This window comes from Copidosoma floridanum, unplaced genomic scaffold (genome assembly GCF_036245765.1).
Source record: "Copidosoma floridanum isolate Cflo_tuat_1 unplaced genomic scaffold, Cflo_Japanese_pri ptg000001l, whole genome shotgun sequence".
In the NCBI taxonomy this organism is placed as follows: domain Eukaryota; kingdom Metazoa; phylum Arthropoda; class Insecta; order Hymenoptera; family Encyrtidae; genus Copidosoma; species Copidosoma floridanum.
This window is the reverse complement of record NW_028321878.1, coordinates 10,215,519-10,238,290: the sequence shown is the minus strand read 5'-3', so window position 1 is coordinate 10,238,290 and position 22,772 is coordinate 10,215,519. Positions and strand designations below refer to the sequence as shown.

The following is a 22,772-nucleotide window of genomic DNA, read 5'->3' as shown; positions in this document are numbered from 1 at the left end:
GAGGGAAATAAATTAATTTCAGTTAGATCAATATACTATTTACACTTGCGTGGGATTAAAAAAAAAATAGTTTCACTACGATGAAACAAGTATTTATTTCGATAAAATAAATCTATACATGTATTGGGAATGACACTAGAACATGTTTATTTGATTACACCAAATTTGATTTTTAGTGTGAGTTAAAATTCTTAATAAGTCGTATTTTTTTATGAATATTCACGAATAATTTAAATGTATTAACAATTAACTTTGTACTTAATATTTGTATGGATTCAAATACGCCGGTACACCGTCTATCAACGAAAACAGCCCCAACTTAATTAAAATTTCTTGTAAAAACAGTTAACACACTATGTATATACTTACATCTCAGAAAAAAATTCCGGAAGGGAAAAAAAAATAAAAATAAAAATCATCAACATGCAAACCGAACAACGAGACACTCGACGACGACTGTTATGTTATACCCTACACCCCAATCAACCCGCAATGAAGTCAAAATTAAAAAAAAAAAAAAAAAAAAAAACAGTCCCACCTCCTCTCGAGATCTCTTTCGCTCTCTCTCTCTCTCTTTCTCTCTCCCCACAGCTTCGACATTTCGCACCAAGACTCCGAAAAGCTCGGCACAGTCCGTAGCGGGCCCCTTGGTAACAATGCCGGTCCCCCTCTACTCGCACGCACACGCGCTCAGGTCGGCGAAAACGGGGTCCCCCTCGAAAAATCGAGTCGTTGAGAACCCCTCGAAGACGTTTTGTGCCCCCTTACCTTTACACGTATAGGCATACATGATATTATACGCGCGTATACACGCGTCGTTCTTACCCCCGTGTGGAGAAGCTGAACGGTAGTCCTGAGGGCTCTTCGTACCCTACCTGTGTGCATTTATAGGTGTACCTACCAGCCTACCTCCAAAAATATATACATCTATACTCCACCAGCCAAGAAGAAGAAGAAGTAAGGCTCGTTCCGCTTTTTCGGGGCCCGTGCAACAATAGCCATACATATACATCAGCATACTCGTGTTGGTGCCGTGTATAACCATTCTCTCTTTCCTCTGTCTCCCCTTCTCCTCTTATTGGGGAGCCCTCGGATACACACATGGCTGCGTGATGCTGACGGGCGTCTGTGTGCGGGGATCAGTCGCCGACGAGATTTCGCGGAGGGACGGTCTCCTTCTCTCTTATGGGCGCGCCGGGTACGAGAAGCGAGAGGAAGAGCGCGAGATGAGGAAAAGATCGTTGCAACGGAACGGCCAGTGCTACTTGCCACCGACTCGCGTGCACGCGGTTTGAAATGCGCTCCTCGTGTCCTACTCGCGGTTTGGGAATCGTTGCGCCTTTTTTTTTTTTTTTTTTTTCAATGACGAATAATGTCGATGACTCGATCATCTGACGTTTTCAACGGTGTTGAAAAGTGATTGTTGGCTGCATTTAAATGCTGATTGTTTTTTTGAAATACGAAAAAAAAGGGGGAAATTTTTGTGAAAGTGTGTTACTCAGTGACCGCAAATTGTTTATTCATTTTACTCGTGTTGGGGTACGATAACACAACCCGGTGCAGGTGGAAGGGGCATCGTACATCGTAGTGCTCCATTGAAACAAAGGATCCAGCGTGACCCATACGTGCTTCCGATCGGCCAAGAGCAATCTTATCGTTTGTCGGACGATTTCAGATTTGCGCACGCCCTTGAGTGCAATAAAGGTGGAGGAGAGTGATCCAGGTTTTATGGTCACGAGAAAATAGAAAAGACGTTGAGCGTAGGCGGCTTGTTTCGGCTGCTAATTAGCCGCATATAAGTACAGTGCACGAATATATTATACTGTCCACATTATCTATACACAACGTACTCGACGCTCTAGCGGTCTAATGAGCTGTAGCTCCCGGTGTGCACGTACTACTTGTGCCCCAGTCAGCGAAATTTTCGGCGCGACTCTTTAGTGTTCGTACGACCTGCAGAGGTTGCGGTCGGTGTCGACATACCGGGAATTAAATCGCCTGCTGTGTCGATCCTACGCTATACTGTTGAACTGGAATTTTTTCGGCGAAGCCTCAATTGTTTTGCACACTCGCGAGGAGTTTCGACGATTGGCTCCGCGGGTGAGTTTCCGATCGCGTGGACCGTACAGTGTACACTCTAAATCGATCGAGCTGTTGTTATTGATCGCTGGCGCCGCTCTGTAATCACCGAGGAATCTTTTGCGTATACATCGTGCCAGCAGAGGGACCGTATCGATTATTTTTTTTAGAAGAAAGTTCTAGAGGATTTCTTACAACGATAAGTAGAGGTAGGTGGCCAATAAAAAAAAAAGAAGAGTTTTTGAAGGTGTAACTAAGGACGGAGTCTCATTGAGTGGTATCGACAGACAGCAGCTTATCGAGGATTACTCAATGCGATCGTTTTGACATAATTCTACTTATCTCCAGTGGATACCTACAGCGGTTTTATGCTTATCGGTGAATACGGCGTTGTATATAGAATATATATTATGCTCTAGAGCAATAAACACCGTAGCTAATGGTAGCGTGACAGTCAACTGGTGTATACGTAACTGTACCGATAAATGAGGTTTACGTGCCCGTGGTAATTTTATTGATTTGGCGATTGGCATGTGTCGGTGAAACGTGTGTTTTTGTGAAACCCACTCTGCTTTCTTTTGGAGGATCGGGAAAGTGTAGGCACGTGACATTCGGTGCATCATTATTTTTTGTTTTTTGTCGTAAGGACATGCTCATGTACATATAAAGAGTGCGAGTGTTTTAAAGAGATCAGCTTTCTTCTACCTCGATTGAAAAACAAAGAGTCGGAATATTTGCTGAATACGAGGAGAGGACTTGGTACATCGCTTAATATATGCTGGTAACGCTTTTCGGTAACTCGATCGCTGCAATCGTGGCAGAAATTTATCAGAGACTCATAACAGTGCATTAAGTGTCAGCAAACGATGAGAGAACGAGTTCGTTGAGAAGAAATGCAATGAATCATTCTTGAAACTTAATGCGAGGAAATTGACTTGGCTGCGCTTGGAAAAGTGAGTTCGGCCAGTTCCACCTGGATGGCAATCAAAAACAAAGTTATAAATTAAGAGTCTGCCGTCCTTTCACGTTGATATTTGGAGCATCTCGTGTATGTCATTAGTAGCACCTCGATTTTACCTAATTGCAATTTAATAGATAAAGTCATCGAAGCAGACATCGACATTACGAAGGCATAGGCCATGTGTTTTCTCGTCCCGTATTACGAGTTGTTGGCGTCGTTAAGAAGATACGACGTCTCTGACTGAAGCTAATAGTGTAATTTAAAAGGTGGTGGTGTTGTTTTCGAGCCTATGACAAGGCAGAGGATGTGCGTCGAGTCCAAGGAAACGAACGAGAGCGATAAGCTTGTCAACACCATCATTGGATACTTCACGAATCGGGTAAATAACACATTGAAATTGAACACGACACGCATGTGGTTTATTTATAATAAAATACCTAAGAGGATGGAAGTTACTGCCAACTTATTTTTATACATTTTTAATACACAGTAGGTATATGCTTAGAATATTACAATAAAATAGGGAAGGGAAAAATTCAAGCATCGACAGAATCGATATTAATACAATCGTACGGTTTTACTCTTCTTTCATATTTTTTTGTGTCACGACATTTTTTTTATGCTTGGACAGTTATGTACCATCATTATAATAGTTTGACTTTTATGTATCGGGCTAAGGATATTTTTACATTTTTTTGTTTACTATAAGTTACTATGACCCTAATTTTTTTAAACGTGAATTATTTAATAAAATCCATGAGTTTAATTCATACTATATGGGTGCACTTTGAATAAAAGCAAAGTATGTCCACAATTTTATTCAATAATAAGGGGACAAGGGGGCATAATGCACCTAATTATTTCGTAAAAGATAAGTACAAGAAAGTGTCTGTTCTCTTTTGGCAATCAGGGCCACCTCGTTGTCGTCATTTACCCCCGTAATAGACCTTAATGGTGTCACTTGTGCGAGCCCCAATCGTTTCATCAACGATACGACTTGTCCTTGAAACTTTAAAGATAAAAAATACTCGTACCCTCTCGATGAATAAAAAAAAAAAAAAAAAAAAAACACCCCATAATTCGAAAAAAAACCATCACTCGACGATTTTTCCGTCCCCTTTTCGCATCCAAGTGTGCCATCGGCTAAACGCACATACACAACAACTTTCACACGTTCGCGCATACAACGTTCCCTGTAATTTACCCCCGACACATGCCGACGGACGAAAGTTACCAGCTCCACCTTTCACCCGTCCATCCGACCGATCTGCCGATACTCCCATCCGATCGAGGAGCCTCGTACGGTCCAGCGCCCACGTGTGCCAATTTTCTCTTTCGAGGTGTCGTGTTTCCAATAAACGAAAAGTATGTCGATAGACCAACTTTCCGAACGAGAGTCCAACGATACAACTACGTCGGCTCTTTTCCCGATTTCGCTGCTTTGCTTTGTACAAATCGTAACAATAGTACCAAATGAATAATCTCGATCCGCGTATATATATATGTATATGTATATACACACAACCAAAACATAGTAACACTATATCATAAATATGAAACTGCGAGGTCTGTAATGTTCGTGAAACTCGTGTTGCAGAATTTCTTCTCGAAGCGATCCTTCCGATCGAACCCGCTGAAGAGAACCAAGAGCGTGACGAAGCTCGAGCGGCAGAAGCAACGGGGCGCCGGGGCCGGCCTGGGTCCCGGGGGCGCTGGTTTGCGGGGCTGTCGCTCCCACGAGTCGCTCCTCTGCGGCCAGGCCGTGACCTCTATGGACTTGGCTGCCGTCACGCCGATACACCCGAGCTTGCTTGGCAGGGCCCACTGTTTCCAGGTTACTCCCACCAACGGCGGGCCGAAGAACTTTAGCTGCAGGACCGCCCACGAAAAGGAACAGTGGCTCCAAAGGTACGTGACCTTTTTTTTTTCTCGTTTATACAATAGAGCAGGTACAATATTTGCGGTGCTCAGCCGGAGATTATCGATGGATCCCCGCTTGGTTATTAATTGGCACAAGATATCGCGGTAGATTTCGTAAGAGCAACGTTTCCTGCTCCAATGTGCTTTGACAACCACATGCGAGTCCGACCACTCCAAGCTTAAATATTACGTAGCTTCATTGTTTACAAAACGGTAATCTCATGCATTTCAACCGTGTCCAATAGTAATTAGGTGATTTGTACGTCATACCTCTGAATTGGTAATCTAAGATTACCAATACTTCCGGAGGTGTAGAAACTCTAATTTACTCGGCTTTTTTATGAATAATGAATTACTCGATCATCATTAAACGACTATTAAAAAAACATCTTCAAAAAGATAGCAGCGTAGCAGTAACACCTATGTTTCATTGTAAAACAGTAGTAGATTCGTTTCGGTCAGAATTCGAAAATTGTTCAACTTCTGTACGTCCGATTTTCTCAGTCTCGAATTATAAGGCGTGACGCGTAGAATTTTGTGCTCCCTACGATTCATTTTTAACAAAGACATGGATTCTCAAGTTTGTCGCGTGACGTTGGAATCTTGTGAACAGCAAAGCTCCGTAATATTACGTTCGGTCTTCTACGTTGTGAGGTAACGACTATGTGATGTAATATATGAGTCTTACAAAAAATGTATAATATACACCCACTCTCTTTAACCACAGCAAAAGTTGAGGCCTAACCCCTTTCTTTTCCGTGTACAGAACGCGTAAATTAATGATGCATCGAAGACGTCATTTGTATCTGGTGCTCTTGAATTATCGTTCGTATATATGTGCTCGTATGCGGCTATTCCTTTCAATTTTCATCGCAACGGAGTCGAGGCACCACCGCAGAGATGCTCAATTATAATTAACGCCGTACTTGTAGCCACAAAAACCGCCGTAGGCTCACTCTCAATCATCACCACTTGAAGCCCAACGACACGCTAAAACGAACAATTTCAACTCAAGTTTTTTTTTTTTTCAACGCTGACACTTGGAATGTACAAAAAAATACATGTATATAATCACACCATCTCGGTCGCGTACGCGAGGAAAAGAAAAGAGAGACCACACAGACGGCAAAAGGTACACTGCGCACGCGAGGGCCGCAATCATACCGTCAAACCCATCCACGCCGAGCCGCGAGATGTATCTCCCTCTTGTAGCATGAAACACCATTTAAAAAAAACTCTCTTTCTCTTAACGCAGTCTTCGCAAGTCGGTGCAACCCGACGCTGACCAAATGCGCCGGACGGACAACTCGCTGCAGATCTGGCTGCTCGAGGCGAAGGGCGTGCCCCCGAAGAAGCGCTACTTCTGCGAGATAAGCCTCGACACGGTGCTCTACGCGCGCACCACGTCCAAAGTCAAGGCCGACCTCTGCTTCTGGGGCGAGCGCTTCGACTTTAACCACCTGCCCCCGGTCAACACCATCCAGGTGAACCTCTACCGCGAGGCCGATCGAAAGAAGAAGCGCGAGAAGAGCGTCTTCATCGGTGAGTCCCTTGTTTTCTCTCTTTCCTTTTGTGTTCACCTCCACCTCCATACATACGAGGGGTCAATCCGTGCGAGAATATACAAAGACTATTGCTTGCGGGGCCCGAGGGTCGCGTGTCCGATTTTACGGATGGCCCGTGACCGATTGCTCGCGCGTGTGTGTACGATGCCCACACCGTACTCGTGAGCGCGCCCGGGGGGCTTTTCCGGCACGCGGAGCCTTTCTATATACGTGTCCCTACGCGCCAGGGCTTTATGCAGCTGAGCTTGATGCGATTTATGATGCAGGTATAACGTCCGATGGGGATGCATGGACAACGAGAGCCTAATGGTTTTATATACCGCGCGTGGCCCTCGAGGTCTTTAGAGCTCTGGGATGAGGATTTTTTTTTTTTTTTCTTGGTCGAGAGCTTTGAATGCGGTTTACAAAGATTCGGGGTGATACGAGTTTTAAAAGTTATAATTGTGGGGCAACGTGAGTATACGATTCACATTGTAAGACGGCGGATGAAAATCGAGCGAAGAGGCATTGTCGTCGCAGAGCGAGAATGAAAAAGTGGATATATATATATACGTGCAGCTAATGCGTGTCCATTCATCTGAATTTCGGCCTGAAATCTGTTGCGCGGCTTTGAAAAGCAACGTGACGAAAAGAGGGGCCCACGTCTCAATCGTCGAGAGAGAGAGAGAGTGTCCCCTTGCACCGGCCTTTATTTTTCCAAATGCATCCTCACCCACAGATCGATAAATTTGTTATTCCAAGAAAAAAAGAAAAAAGAAAAAGAAACTAATAACGATCACGTTCGGCTGAACGCAGGCTCGGTGAACATCCCCGTGCCTAACGTGGCGTCGCGCTACCTCACGGAAAAATGGTACCACGTGGTCGGGGAGAAGGGCCCGCTGAAGGACCCGCCAGCCCTGAGGGTCAAGTGTCGCTTCCAGTCGGTGGACATACTGCCGGTCCACGTCTACCACGACTTCCTCGAGTATCTCAAAACCGACTACCAGATACTCTGCGAGAAGCTCGAGCCCCAGATCGGCGTCAAGGCCAAGGAGGACATTGCCACCGCCCTCGTGGCTGTTATGCAACGGGAGAAGCGGGCGCCGCAGTTTCTCGCCGACCTCGTCATGATGGAGATTCACAGAATCGGTAAGACCAATGTCTTCATTTTGCTAGGTGTATTTCGCCAAAAAAACGAGGAAATATCGAGACACAATTAACTATGTCGATTCCTTCGCGCAGACGACGAGCGACTGACCTTCCGGGGCAACAGCATGGCGACCAAAGCAATGGAAGCGTACCTGAAACTGACGGGGGACCGCTACCTCCAGGAAACCCTGGGGCCCGTGGTCAGGGGTGCGGTCGAGGGGGGTGACTGCGAGGTCGATCTGCTCAAGGTCGGCTCGGTGGCCGCGCTCCACAAACAGCAGCAGAACCTGCGCAACGCGGTCGAGCTCGCCTGGAGCCGCATCGTCGACAGCCACTCGAAATTCCCTCTCGAGCTGAGGGAGTGCTTTCGCATATTCCGGGAGCGGCTCGCCGAGATGGGCAGGGAGGACATGGCCGACAATCTCATATCCGCCTCGATATTCCTCAGGTTCCTCTGCCCTGCCATACTTACGCCCTCGCTGTTTAACATCACCCACGGTGAGTACACCCTTATTATATCTCTGGGTGCTATCTATGAGCACCGACCGAGGAATCATTTTATAATCAGCTTTTCGTGTTTTGTCCGCGAAGGGGTTTAACTTTCGAGGGAAAAGAAGAAAAAAATATAGTAACCATGGCTAGATGCTTGAGATGAAATTTTATATACTCCGTTTGAGCAAACAGTCGATGGACATTCCGCGGGTTTAACGAGGGATCGTTAAATTTCATTACGTACATGGGATCTTGTACGTTTTCGAGAGCCGATTATTTCCCCCTAATAGCGAAAATTGCTGGGCTCTATAAAATGATAACGACCAAGGGGGCAAAACACGATGGGATTCCATTAGCGTGACTCTCCTCCTTGCCTTTGACGACAAATTGCGCGCGAGAGCATCAAAGCTGATTATATGCGCATAGATGCACCGTACATGTATACATACCAGCGGCGTTGCGAGTAAATTGTTTTTTTTTTCCTTCTTCGCTCACGGCAGAATTTCCAAACGAAAAGGCGGCGAGAAATTTAACGCTCGTAGCCAAGACTCTGCAGACTCTGGCCAATTTCACGAGGTTCCAGGGCAAGGAGAACTTTATGGAGTTCATGAACGACGTGCTCGAGCGCGAGGCACCTGCGATGAAGAATTTCTTGCAACTCATTAGCGTAAGTATATTGTACGGCTTTCAACAACTTTTTTTTCTTTTCAACATAAACGACAAAATTTGAGTGGGTGAAGCTCGTTGATAAATAATTTCATGAGTTATGGAGAAATCGTTAAATAACTTTCGCGATAAACACATACACGTATGGGTGAAATAAAATGAGATATCGTTACGGCCCCGTTCGACAGAGCCCCCTGCCGAAGGACGCGTCCACCAGTTCGATCGAGTACGATGGCTACATCGACCTAGGCAAGCAGCTGTCGCTGCTCCACGGACTGCTGTGCGAGTGCTCGTCCATCATCTCCCCGTCCTCGAGCTCGGCCTCGCTGTCGAGGCTCAGTGACGTGCTCGACAAGATCTCGGTGGCGCTGGACCAGCCAGGCCCCAGTCCAGCTCTGGCCTCGAACTTGCGCTGTTACCCGGGCAACCTCCAGAACAACATATTCCGCTACAACGACCCGACCATCGCCAACAGCAACACGAACCTTTCGATATCCGCGACCTCGACGCTCAGCAGCAACCACAGCACGCTCAACGGCACCGTGGCAGACAGCACCGAGATCCTGCAGAGCAACACCCTGGGCCACAACGCCAACGGCGGCTCGACGAGGAGTCCTATTGTCACGCGGGCCGCGACGCTACCGCGCAACGCGTACATGCCCACGACCAACGGTGACAAGCTGCAGCTTCAGATAAACGCCGACGAGTACCAGTTTGAGCCACCAGCCTTCGTCTCCAGGTCGCCTACGCCCCTGACACGCCAGCCACACCATCTGCAGCAGCAGCGAGTCAACCTGTTTTCCAACAATCGGGGTGGCCCTGCGGGCTACCGTCTGACGACGAGTGCCAGTCTGGCGAACGTGAACCACTGCCAGGCGCCCAGCCACGCCACGAGTCCCACGCGGTCCGAGAGCCACAACAATCTCAAGGACTCAAACTACAACATAACCAGCAGCCAGTCGAACAACACACTGGCCCACCATCAGCACCGGCACAACATCGCCAGGCTGCAGAGCCTCGACATCCACGATAGGTGCGAGGACAATTACAATCACAACTACAATAGCTACAGCATGTCGAGATCGGCGAGTCGCAACCACGTGCACGGCAAGGAGGAGAACGCCAATCAGACGCACCACCAGCAAAACAGCTACGGCAACGTCAGCAAAACGACCATCAACGCCAACTCGAACATCACCCTGTCTATCAACAATCAGCAGCCAAACAACAATTACCACCACCACCACAACCACAACCACAACAATCATCACCACAACAACCAGCAGCACAACAACAACAACAACAAAGCCGGCAACAACGCGGTCGCGTTGGCCAATGGCAACCTGGACGAGCTGTCCGATCTGCTGAGGTACGCCGACGACGAGGTCTCGGAATCCAAGTCGCAGAAGGGCTCGCAGATCTCGATCTCGCAGCTGAGCAACGTCGCGAGTTCTGGCTACCAGAGCTTCGCGGCCTACAGCCAGAGCTCGAGCCCCGTCGAGTTGAGCAGCAACGGTGGCAGCAACGGCAGCGGGGGTGGTGTCGGTGGCGGCGGCGGCGGTGGTGGTGGTGGCAATAACGCAAACGGCCACATACTCGGCGGCGCGCCTTTGGCTTTCGCCAACCCGGTATACCACATGGAGTCGAATCACCACGGGAGGAACGGGAGGCGAGGCAGTAGCAGCTCGGACGAGAGGGACGGTAGCAACGGGGGCGTCGACGGTGTCGTCCGAGGCGTCGATCTGAGTCCCTCGCCACCGCTGCAGCAGAACGCGAGGAACCTCCAGAGGAACGGGCTACAGTGGAGGCAGAACAACTCAGCGATCAGGCCGAGTGGCAACGACCAATCGTCTGGCTTGTGCTGCAACAGTAAGCTCAGGAGGCGGCTGTCTCTCGACTCCACGAGGGACTTGTCGGATACCAGCGAGGAGGAGAGCTGTGCCACCAGACGGAGCAAGTCGAGGAGCCATCGCAGTATCGACCAGGTAATTTTGCGTAGCCTTTGAACCTTGCCCATGACGCCATATACTCCCTACCATTAGCTCAATTCGGGTTCCCAGTTCTTTTGTTTTTTAACGTTTCGTTGCGCAGTATTTTCTTACGACTCTTGCGCGGGCAATACAATTAATAAAGCATCGCAAACTTATCTTTGCTATTAACCGATTGTGAGTGTAACTAACAAGATTAAAAACAATAAACCATACGCCCCCCCCTGCGCCCCGAATAAACATGTATTGATGATAAAATTAAATGAATGATCGTCCAGTACGAGGTGGAGATCGAGAGACTGCAAAGCAGCGTTGACCGTCTGCGCGCCCGGCTGGGCACTGTTGAGGACGGCGACGTCGATGGCATAAGTCCGGACACCAAAATGAAGAGCATTATTTCCAGGTACTAATCTTTGATGAGTTAAAAAACACAACGCGTCCAACCTACTTCTCGCCCATCTCTTTTTTTTTTTTTTTTTTTCTTTCTTTGTTTTCCTTTGATTCTCTCGCTGTCGCTCATTTTCTCGCAAGTTCGCATTATATATACTTGATCTGTCGTCTAATCGAACGTTGGTTGGTACTATATGCTACTAATTGAATATTGTGGGGTTTAAGTGTTTGTTTGACAACTAATAATTGAATTGTTTAATGAGTTTATTCATATAATTACTAATCAGGCAAGTCTTATGTGTTGTGAAATTTGTTTTAATTTTCTAAATTTTTTATACTTTATTTTATTTATTTTTTTGTTCATATTAATTAATAAATCTATATGTTTTCATTGATTAAATTGTAGCGTTTGGACGTATATCATTGTTTCTGAGGCTGATCCATTCGTAATCATTTAGACAGTATATCATTGTACTTGAGTAATTGAAAGTATTATCATTTTAGTATTTATAATTTTATGGTTACAAAAATGGTAAAAGTAAATTATTTTATAGGAAAATTAAAGCCGACTGTGGTGAAATGAAAACGCTATTTATTCAAATAAAGAAAAATATTATTTTCCTCTCGATAAATTCAATAAGATCGCACGTATAATTATTTCAGTTTTTCATACCAATACTGGGCTTATTATACAGAAAGTAAAAAGTATTTTGACACAACAAAATGAAAAAAATAAATAAATAAACAAATTCGTGAATATTAAGTTATTGTCTCAAAGATACAAAAACTATGATTATAATTACTACAACTATTGAGGTTCTCATTTTTAACTTATTGTGTTTTCCTGTGTATTCTATCTGCTGCATTTGTGGTATAACTCTGGCTTGATCTGGATCTTGGTGTAAGAGTCAAATTATATATCTAAGCTTCCGTTGAACTTGACTTTATTGCCACTTTTTTTTTAGCATTTTCAATGTAATGTTTATTATTATTATTATTATTGTTATTATACTATATTTATTCGTATTATGGCATCTTAGTTTTGTTATTTACAAGAAGTTATATATCTCTATGTGTATCTGGAATAGTCACAGCGCGCTCAACACATGAAACCGCTTTTTCTTCTACGTTCCACATAACATACTGCGTAAGAATATATCATATGTATTACACACGTTTTATTGATTTTACTAGCAAATGTTATGTGTACCTGTTCCTACAAATTTTACTGCTTTTTGCTCTAAAATTCATCAGCCATGATATTATTACGGAATACACATAAATACACAACACCATCTTCAGCTGTTTACAAATTTTTTAATGAATTTTACGTATACACCAAGTAGTTGCTCGTAACTTTATTTTTCTTACTCTTTGTTGCGTGCAAGTTGATGTCCTAGTGCTTATTTTACAACAAAAATATTTCATTTACGTTTTATAATTATTTTAATACTGATTGTTTAAGACAAGATTTATTTTTTTATGATACCATTTACATCAAGTTATGGAATGAAGTAAACAATTAGACATTTGTTTTCATGTTAAATTTGAAAGCTTTTTATTTAAAACAGTATAATCGATGTCGTAATTTTTCTTTCAACATTTTAATATGCATCATTTAAAATTTCTTAAAATATATTTCCATTCTTCCACACGAATGAAAAGTGTCTCCAACTTTCTTACAAATTAATTTTTATTGTGAACACTTTTACTACTTGGCACAATTCATCCATTGTTCAGCTTAATATTTTTGATGAACAAAGATCCACCAACACAATGTCTCGTCTCGTGCAACTAAATACCCTCATTTGTGTCAACTTTTCTCTTTTGTCACGAAAAAAAAAAAAAAAAATAAAATAAAAAAAATTTTCCACCCTCGAACAAAACGACTTCAACGATTTTCATCACCAATTTACAGGCTGATGTCCGTGGAGGAGGAGCTGCGTCGCGAGCAGCAAAAGATGTCGGCGGCGCTGTCGTACAAGCAGCGCGTGATCGAGGCGCAGGTACAGCAGATAGCTGCCCTCGACGCGGCCAACTCGCGCCTCATGTCGTCGAATACAAGACTGTTGTCCGCATTGAGCACCCTGAGGGAGCGTTACCACGCAGGAAGCAGCACCAACGCAAGCTCGGCTACGGGGAACACCGGTACCAAACAGCACCAGTCGACCAACGGCAATTCCAGCAACAAAAACAACAATAACAACAATAACAACAACAACAACAACAACAACAACAAAACCAACAACAAGCACAACGCCGATGCCCAAGCTCTGCTGCAGAATATCGCCGACATCGGCGAGCTCAAGAGCTCGACCTGTTGAGCTGTGCTGTTGATGCTGCTTCTAATTGGATTGGGTACGTATGCGTGATAAAGGAGCGACCATGGAATCTCGGAGGCGAGCTCGATTTTTTTGTTTCTTTCTCCTTGCAAGTACCTACGGTTTAGCTCGATCCAATCTTTGATCAACAATTGACAAAGGTACTTCGACGTCTTTTCATTTGTTAATATTGTATATATAATTGCGTGTAAATGATACAGTGGATGTGTATTGCAAAAGTCGTACGAGAGTTGATTATCCCACTCATTATTTAAAATTTATGTGACAAAGCACGTTAAACGTATAATATTATTATCTAGTTTCTCACGTCGACCCTTTTTTAAGACTAACAGTATTACGTGTATTTTAATTTATAATTTAAAAAAAAGAAAAGAAAAAAAAAAAAAACACCTACTATTAACAATAATTGATATTTTATTGAGGTAACATTGAGATTGAGAAGAAGTATAATTATGTGTATTTATGTACAGTTGGCAAAAAGCCTTTTTTTTAGTTGTGTACTAAAATATTAAAGCACTAAGATCGATTCTTGTTTTCAGTCACTTTGTTGATTTTGTTTGGTAAATTGAATGAATTTTCGGGAATCTAAATGATTCAAAGATCAATTTCGGACAACCAAGTATGCTATTGGATAATTTTGGAATCGATTGTATGAATTTATAAACTTTGAATAACATTTCATCGGTCCAATTATGATCTTTTTACTGCCACTATTGTTTAATCTATATCATTATTCAACCTACCTAATTTCAACATTTTTAAAAAATGTTTCTCACATTAGCGTGAATTTAATTTATTCGTTTCTTCGTGAAATGTGAATACTATTCATCAGTGATGACGTATTGTTCCATCAAAAGTTGATGTGAATGCAAATTTTAAGAAACTACAGAATATTGCAGGAATGACGTAGGATTATTGTTTGCTTGTACATTTATAAATGCGTATCTGCAATAGTTTGATTCTGAAATATAAAATTTTCACGTGAATTAGAGGCTACCTTAATAATAAGGCAGACAAAGAAAAAAGGTAATATTTATCGCTGTATTAAATTCTGTAGATTAATTTTCACGTAGTTCAACCCTCGAGATGTTGATTATTAGTAAAATTTATTTACTGATGTAACCATTATAATCAATATTGCGTGTTAAAATTATTGTTGTACAGTTTTTCTCCTATACATCTCCTTTAAAATGGTTTTTTAATTAATTAATAATTCGATCGACTAAAAAAAATGAACTGACAAAGAGTCAAAGCAATTTGATTTTCGACTTTACTCCTAGCGAGTTAATTTTGTTTTCGTTGAATGTATATTATTTGATAGATCGATTTATTTTGTATTCTTACAAGAAAAAAAATTGTACAATAACGTACGTTTGCAAAAGAACGAGTGTATTGAGGAGTGAAACTCGATGTGACTGTTTCGATGAGCGTTTGCGCAAAAATAGTCTCGAAACCTCGAAACGACAAATAAAATTGTACTTTGTAAGCAATTGTATTTACGTAGTAGTTTTTACCAAAGATATACACAAACAAATGAAAAAAAAAAAGAAAAAAAGATTTTGCATTGTACAATGTCGCTGGAATTCATGTATAATATATTCGTTCTTTTTGTTTCTTTTCGTACGATGTAGATTTAATATTTAACGAAGGTGGTGAATTCATACGACCTGCGATGCGAAAGAATAGCATCCCAGTTGATGTTTTTCTGTTTTCAAAAATCTCACGAATTTTTACGAAGTTAATATATATATATATGTGTACATGTATACACACAGTATGTATATGAGCGACGAAAAGCGGTTTTTGCATATAGCAAATATTCTCGAAGATAAGTGAAATAAACAAAAAAGTACACGAGCACACAGATGCACAGAATTGTAGTTAGGAAAGCGATGTTTTTATACCCACAAATTAATGAGAGAGATATTGTTCACCGCATAGCAATTGTTTTTTCCTTTGTTTAAAATTTTTTTTTTTTAATAATACCAAATGCCTTAGGCACTTGAACATGCGTGTGCAATTTTGCAGTTTTTATCATCACACATTAATCATCATCGAGCGTTGCAAGATATGCATCTACATCATCCTAGACTTACTATTATTATACGAGTGTGAGTGTACGTACTTGTGTAAATGTGTACTGAACGAGCGAATCGAAAGCGACGTAGAAGAGATTTATATATTGTAGTCCAATCCTATGAAATAAATAAAGAGTATTATTTCTACGATAGATTACAATTGTAAGAGTCGAGATTTATTATCGATTCTAACGAAAAAAGAACAGTAAAGGTAACCATATTATACAGAAACGGAATTTTCTTTCGTATTTTCGTTGACCTCTATTTATATCTTTTTTTTTTTTTTTTTTTTTTTTACTTTTTGTTAAGCGATAACTAATTGCTCTAAACGAAAGAGATTAACTGCACTTACCGCGACAGATGCTGTAATCGATTGAAGATATGAAAAATAAATTTCTCAAAGAGTTATTCTATTTATAAAATAAGTATAAAACGTGTACATTACCTAAGTTTCGTATGTTTATTTCTGTAATAGAGAATTGTATTTAAGATAGATCTACACAAACAAATAAACCTGATTAGACACAATAATTTCGTTTTTTTTTTTGTGTTTTCCAACAAAAATGTTATAAAAATTTAAGAATATTAAATAATTGGACACCCAAATTTGAATATCGACACGTACGACTGACGTGATTGTATTGAACGCGTTAACATCAGATTCTCTACGTTGCCTACACATAGTAATCGAACGGCATGATGTATGTACATATATATATATGTACGCAATATTTGACAGTAAATCACACTTACTGACTGTAAATAACTCACGTGCGTTGAGTAAAACATATAACAATACAATTCATCATTGATTAATATGATCAAACAACAAAATAGTTTATCAAAGTGGAAGAGGATCGTGATCGCGTGTAAAAGTCGTAAGGTGTTTTTAATAAATTGATATCAACATTCGCCAACTATAATACGTCCAATACACCGGTTCTCATTTTCCTAGAGCATGTTATTTTTATACTTTTCCAGCAAAGCAACAAACAAAAATTTAATACGCCAGTTATTACGTCAAAATAATGAGGTCATCTACAAAATTAAGTTATAATATGACAGCGATCGATCGTAAAGATCGTTTCCGTACCTTCTAATATTTTTTACGTTTTTTTTTTTTTTTTTTTTTTTTTTTTTATCTACATATTATGTAAGAAAAGAAATACATTTTAATAAATTGCCGATTCTTGTGTGATCACTGGCAAGCAAGATTAGTACTTCGATGTGTAATCCAGTTTTATTGACATTCTTTTTTTTTAAATTGCATTGACAGTAAATTTTAATTATATAGTTTTGAGCTTTAGGTGTTACTGGCACTCCAATTAAATAGAAGTTTTCCAATTTTTTTTTTGATACAAGTTTGAAACTCAGATCCAAAGGGTTACTTTATAGGCGATCATCGTATTTAATGCCTCATTTAATGTATGTATTAAAATAACAATTGTTATACTTATTCAGTTACTCAATAACAACTAGTTACAGCAACATATGGAGGACAAATCGATAAACTCAAAGTGCGCAGTTTACCCATCGATTGGAAAAATTACTTAATTTTTTGATCTTCTTATGACGAATGACCAAAGAATGCTTGTAACTTGAATCAATGAAAATATTTTCACGCCTCTCAAACGCAACACACTGATGTAATACAGTCCATCGAGTTCATCAGCTCAATCCAAACATAAAATATATCCATGCCCAGAGACGGAAAAAAAAAAATCATCATCAGCCTAGCTCATAAGAGACTCATCAGCATTCGCTCTCACTCTCTCGATCTGTCATTGCGTCTCTTCTTCCCTGCACCACCTCCTCACCACCGCCAGCTTTGTTCTTTTTCTTCCCTCTCCTGCCGCTCAATAACAATCTACTTTTTGCTCTCTCTCCCTCTCACCATTTCTTTCCTGTCATGCACTTTCTTCTTCTTTTTCTTCTTCTTTTCATCTGAGGTCGTACGACAAGCGGGAAAAAAGGTCAATGCACCGAGCCGTCCCCCTACCCACACCCCCGCTTCTTTTTTCCTCATCCGTGTACCATACGTATCATATATACGTATATAATACCAACGCACTAGAAATTCGGGTGCGCGTCATTCACTTCCGCGGGAGAGAACAGTGCGATGACAGTAGAATTTTATTTTCGTGCCCCACGCCAGCACTCGCCTCCTGTGCCGTGGCTTTCTCCAAATTGGGAGAGACACCGCTGTGCCACCGGCACGCTAATCGCGACCTCCTCCGAATGCCCTTTTTTTTTCCCCGCAGACGGTGATCCTGATTTCGAGGGCCTGCAGCGCGTTAATGTCCGGACGAGATTTGACGCTGATTGGGCGCGAACTTGAAGGGGACTTTTGGAGACGCTTTTGGCTGAGCAAACACGTGTGCGCTGCGACACCCGAAATTACCGTTATCGCGACGAATTTCATAACGGCTTTTTTTTTTCTTTTTTTTTTTATACGGCGATAAGAGGCGAATGAAATTTTTTTTTTTTCCCCCTCTTTTCCTTCGTGCCTCGACGGTGACAATAAATCATCACGAGTGGAATATTTCGTAACTTTTAAGCTCTCTCGGCACAGTGTCGTGTGCGCACGATTCATCGCCCCGAACAAAAAAGGGGATCGGTATCAGTGATGGTTGATTAAAATTTTTGTCGAGCATGTCGCCGACAGTGTAAGATCAACGTCGGATCGAAACAATTTAATTATCATCGCCCGGCATCCGTCGATCGATATAATAACAATGCCGGTTGTCGTCGGCTCGACGACAGGCTGGGCCGGCCGTGAAAACATCGGGCAATGGTACCTACGCGAGTTATGCGATCGGATTGATTGAACGAGAAATTTGAGCGGGTCGTTGACTCGAGAGTATATACGTACGTGTAGTGGCAGCACAGTGCTCTTGAAGTGTGCTGTAATACGTGTGTATACGTATCACATACGCACATCCGCGCACGTGGGTATGCATGTATGTACCGATATACGGACGGCGCATGACGTTCGCTATCTTGGAACGAAATAAGCCACCAACGTAAGAGAAAAAGAGAGAAGGAGCGGATGAACGAGGGGTGGACAGGGAGAGACGACCTTGCAGATTTCGCGGTCCTCATCTCATTATCGCGCGATAATGACATTATACAAAGTTCAAAAACAACTTACAGGCAGTTTGTGCTATACGTATACGGTATCGCACGAGCGGGGAGGGGCACGTTATATTATACCAGTTGGCCGTAGATTTACGTAATCTGGGGCATGGGTCCCTCGATCATTTGTAACTTTCTTTTTTTTTTTTTTTTTTTGCATTCGCAAAATTTGTTTACTCGTCAGTATGAGCGTACGTGATCGCGTGGAATTGCGACACATGAGCATATGTCACCGAATCTATCAAGTTCACTGAATTCAGTTTTTTGGTATTCCGTTCCTCATGATGCAATGACAGATAGATAAATGCATTTTTAATGTACAAAATATAGATTAAAGGTCAATGAACTCGTAAGTTCGTTGACCTCGGCTTAGAAGCAGGTTTAAAAAAGATACGACCTTGCTCGTAATTTCGTAGTTCTCACCTCGTTTTAACACGATAATGTCATTATTCGTAGTAAAAAATAACCATATAAGGCCATTTGTGTACATTTTGTAGGGATGATATTATATATACGGTCACTGATTAAAGTCATTTTACTATAGGTGTATTTAGGCGTGCTACTTTTGTACTTTGATTTTACTTTTTGATTTGTTTTAAAATTTAGGTTACATTTTTTGAAACTTAATTTATTTCTGTATCAATGGTATTAATGCTGTATAATAGACCTATTAGTGTAACCAAAGAATATTTTATTACATGCGCGCTATTTTACGTCATGTAGATAAATAAATTCGTTTTTAATGAGTTAAAAATAGATATAAAGTCAATGAACCGTAAAACAAGTTCACTGACCTAAAATATTTAAGTAGTTTAAAAAAAGAGGCGACCTTGATCGTGATGTTGTGGTTTTCACCTCATTTTCATGCGATAATGACATTGACAAGTTAAATAAAAAGCCATACATGGCAACTCGTGTACATACATGCACAAGAGTGGATCCGTTGTACCACTAGACCCATTATGGGTATACTACTTATTTTAGAGCTTGGACTTTGTTCGCATTTTTTTCCTGTATCCATATTTTTCATACAAGCGCATATGAATATTTGTCATGTAAACGAGTTCATGGACCTAATAATGTGGCCAAAGAGTATATCTTGTAGTACATTATTTTTGAAATCATACTAGATAAGTAAATACATTTTTTAAGTATAATGAATAGATAAGAGGTCAACGAACTCAAAAACAAGTTCAATGTCCCGAACTTTTGGAAATAAAAGAAAGAAGTAACCTTGCTCGTCGTTTCGTGATTTTCATGTCATTTTCGTGCAGCAATGATATAGTAAGAGTTAAAAACAACTGCGAAGTAATTAATGTGCTTATGCGGTGGATATTGTAAATGATGAAAAATCTCGAAAATTTCTGATCCCACTTTGTTATATTATCAAAGTCTGGATGAAATATAATAAATCATTTTTTCAACGAATGCGAATCTCAAGAACTTGTAAGTATTTTCTTCGGACGAAAAATCCTTTTTTTCAGTTAGGCAAATTCTAAAAGACTTAAAAAATTTTCATAAACATTATGCTGTAAAACGGAAACAAAGACAAACCTTTAAGGCGTAATGGTGTTGTACGTATGTTATACAATAAGAGCTAGGAAATCATTTTACTAACCTGGTTATGGCATATTCTTGCAACCTAGTATGTAAATGCATGGCGTTAAATGTCCCGATACAATCACGTAGTCTCGTGTCGTTCCCAATTTTCCACGTAACCAATAGTGGGCTAAAAAGATGTTAAGAGAATTTGACTATACAACATTGACAGCAATTTTCTAAAGTAGATGTGTATTAGGTAATTAAATTAATTTATCACTACTAAAAAACAAATCCATCAATAAGATATAATGACGGAATATTTTTTTGATAGGCAATCCACAGTATTAGTGGTGTTTCTAACTACCCGAGACACGTCCAGAAGTTACTAAAGTGGAATATACACTATTGTTTGTTCCTGATCATATATAGTTGAAATGCCAAGCGTAACGTCACACAAAATAGGGGCTACAGCAATTATTGGGACATTTGGAAATAAGCCATATTACTCATATTACTGGACCCCTGAACAGTAGTGGTCAGAGCCAGGAATGGAGTTAGTGATGGTAGTTGCGTAACTTGGCAACTTTCAATCCTAACCATTCTCATTTTGAAGGCAGTTTGAGTGTGATGCTTTTGGAGGGTAAAAGCTTGAGAATTTACGAAATACCACCATTAGATCTCTGAAAAAATTTTTGGTCGCAGTACAAAATACCAAGTTCATTGGCTTTAGATTTACGGTAGAACATTTTTTTCGATACACATGATAAGTTAATGCATTTAATTTTCATGCAATGATTGAATAGAAGACGAAATCAGAAACAAGTTCAATGTCCTGAGATCTTGAACAATGATTGATAAGTAATTAAAGCTAGTTAGTATAATATATTATATAGTTAATAATGAATTTTCACAATCAGACAATTTTTTACTTTGTTTTTCGATTAGAAAAATTTATACTTTTTTAAATTTATTTATAAAAAAAAAAATCTATGAATTCTATGAGCAAAGTTTGATTACCTTCTCCTTAGGATGTTCAAAAAGTTTTAGTCACTTTTTTTTTCTGCTACGTTCACGCAAAAAAATTGCAATACAGTAATCAAAAGTAACCAAACGTGACAGCTATGGGCATGAACTATTCCTCAAAAAATCGAAAAATGTAGTACGCTCTCAAAAGGTTCGGGAAATACAAAAATTAGTTTCCAAACTTTCATAAGAAGACTTCTCCCTACCGAGGCACGCGATGTTACAGAAATAAAGGACAAACTTGAAATACCAGACCAAAAAATTACAGCGTCGATGATTTCGTTACTCGATATCCACTCGTATACGCTTCGTACATCAACCTTTCTACGAATTGACCACTCCCCCATTGAAAATTTTAAAAAAACAAAAACCAGCCCGAGATAATGATCATCGTCGTCATCGTCGTTGCTCCGAAGGCAAACAAATTTCCCGTGCGAGTAAAGTCAGTGGATGAAAAAACTATGGCTGGGAACTCGCGCAATCAAGTCATAGGATGGGGTGAGAGGCACAAGATAATGCTCGCCGCATGGCGAACAAGTGCGATAAGCCGCGCAGATAGCCTAGCCTCGCTTGCACACACACACACACGGCAGTGTCAAGCGCCTTCGAGGTGATATCTCAAAGTCAATGTCCTACGGAGCGCTGAAACACGCTTCTCTCGTGCTCCCTTTCTCCTTATTCTCCTCCTTCTTCGTTTGAGAGACTAAAAAGAGTATTCGCCAAATTATCGCGACCGTCAATATCGCGGAAGTTTGTTCGCGTATGGTTACTTAATATTATTCGGTATGCATGATTGGGCCGTGGCTCATTATCGGTGTAAACGTAGATTGTAATTAATCATCTTGCCTTGAATTGATTTTTCTTGTATGTGATTAAGTAAACGCTATTGAACCACGGCCGAAGCTTTATCTGTTACTTCGTCTTGAAACATTTCTTGCAATGCGTCATGAGTCAATACGTAGCATTTGCGAACACAATGGGGTTGTATGAATTATAATAATAATAATAATAAAAAATAACAAAACACTAATAGCAATGAAACGAGATCTATATATAGAGGAGAAAGCGAGTTATAAAGGTAGAATTACAAATAAATATTTTTAGAGTGGCTAAGTATAACGTATATATATATATATATATATATATATATATATATATATATATATATGGATGTATTTACACACTGACCGTTTATTTTTATTAACCGTACGTTGACCACATCCGAGTAAGTTTGTTGCGTTACTGATATCGCTTTACATTACTCTCTGTTTATATAATTTATTGTCGAAACATTTATCATCGCAGGCGTGCATTATCGGCGATTGACCTTTCTCTAATGCAAAAACTTGCTCTAACGAGGAATCGTTTAAAACGAATTATCTAAATCGGTAACAATCAAGTCACGAGCATTAGTATGGATGAGGTCGACGACTTTCCAAAAATCCTAATAATTAGGGAAAAAA

At 40.9% G+C, this 22,772-nt stretch overlaps 1 protein-coding gene across 3 annotated transcripts in view; it reads left to right on the top strand.

Moving 5' to 3' along the window:
* Positions 1–13,601, top strand: part of raskol (Ras GTPase-activating protein raskol) — a 75,712-nt gene extending 62,111 nt beyond the window's left edge. Inside the window, exons 3-12 of one of the 3 annotated variants that reach the window (XM_089593930.1) lie at positions 4,638–4,948; positions 6,216–6,502; positions 7,321–7,653; positions 7,747–8,151; positions 8,646–8,812; positions 9,000–10,048; positions 10,124–10,796; positions 11,078–11,202; positions 13,108–13,337; positions 13,461–13,601. In XM_089593930.1, coding sequence (XP_089450056.1) covers positions 4,638–4,948; positions 6,216–6,502; positions 7,321–7,653; positions 7,747–8,151; positions 8,646–8,812; positions 9,000–10,048; positions 10,124–10,796; positions 11,078–11,202; positions 13,108–13,337; positions 13,461–13,513 — 3,633 coding nt within the window. In that variant the 3' untranslated portion in view covers positions 13,514–13,601. Of the gene's footprint in view, positions 1–4,637; positions 4,949–6,215; positions 6,503–7,320; positions 7,654–7,746; positions 8,152–8,645; positions 8,813–8,999; positions 10,798–11,069; positions 11,203–13,107 lie in introns of all 3 variants that reach the window. The other 2 variants (XM_089593936.1, XM_014358661.3) reach the window with 2 other exon arrangements.
* Positions 13,602–22,772: the final 9,171 nt, after the last annotated feature.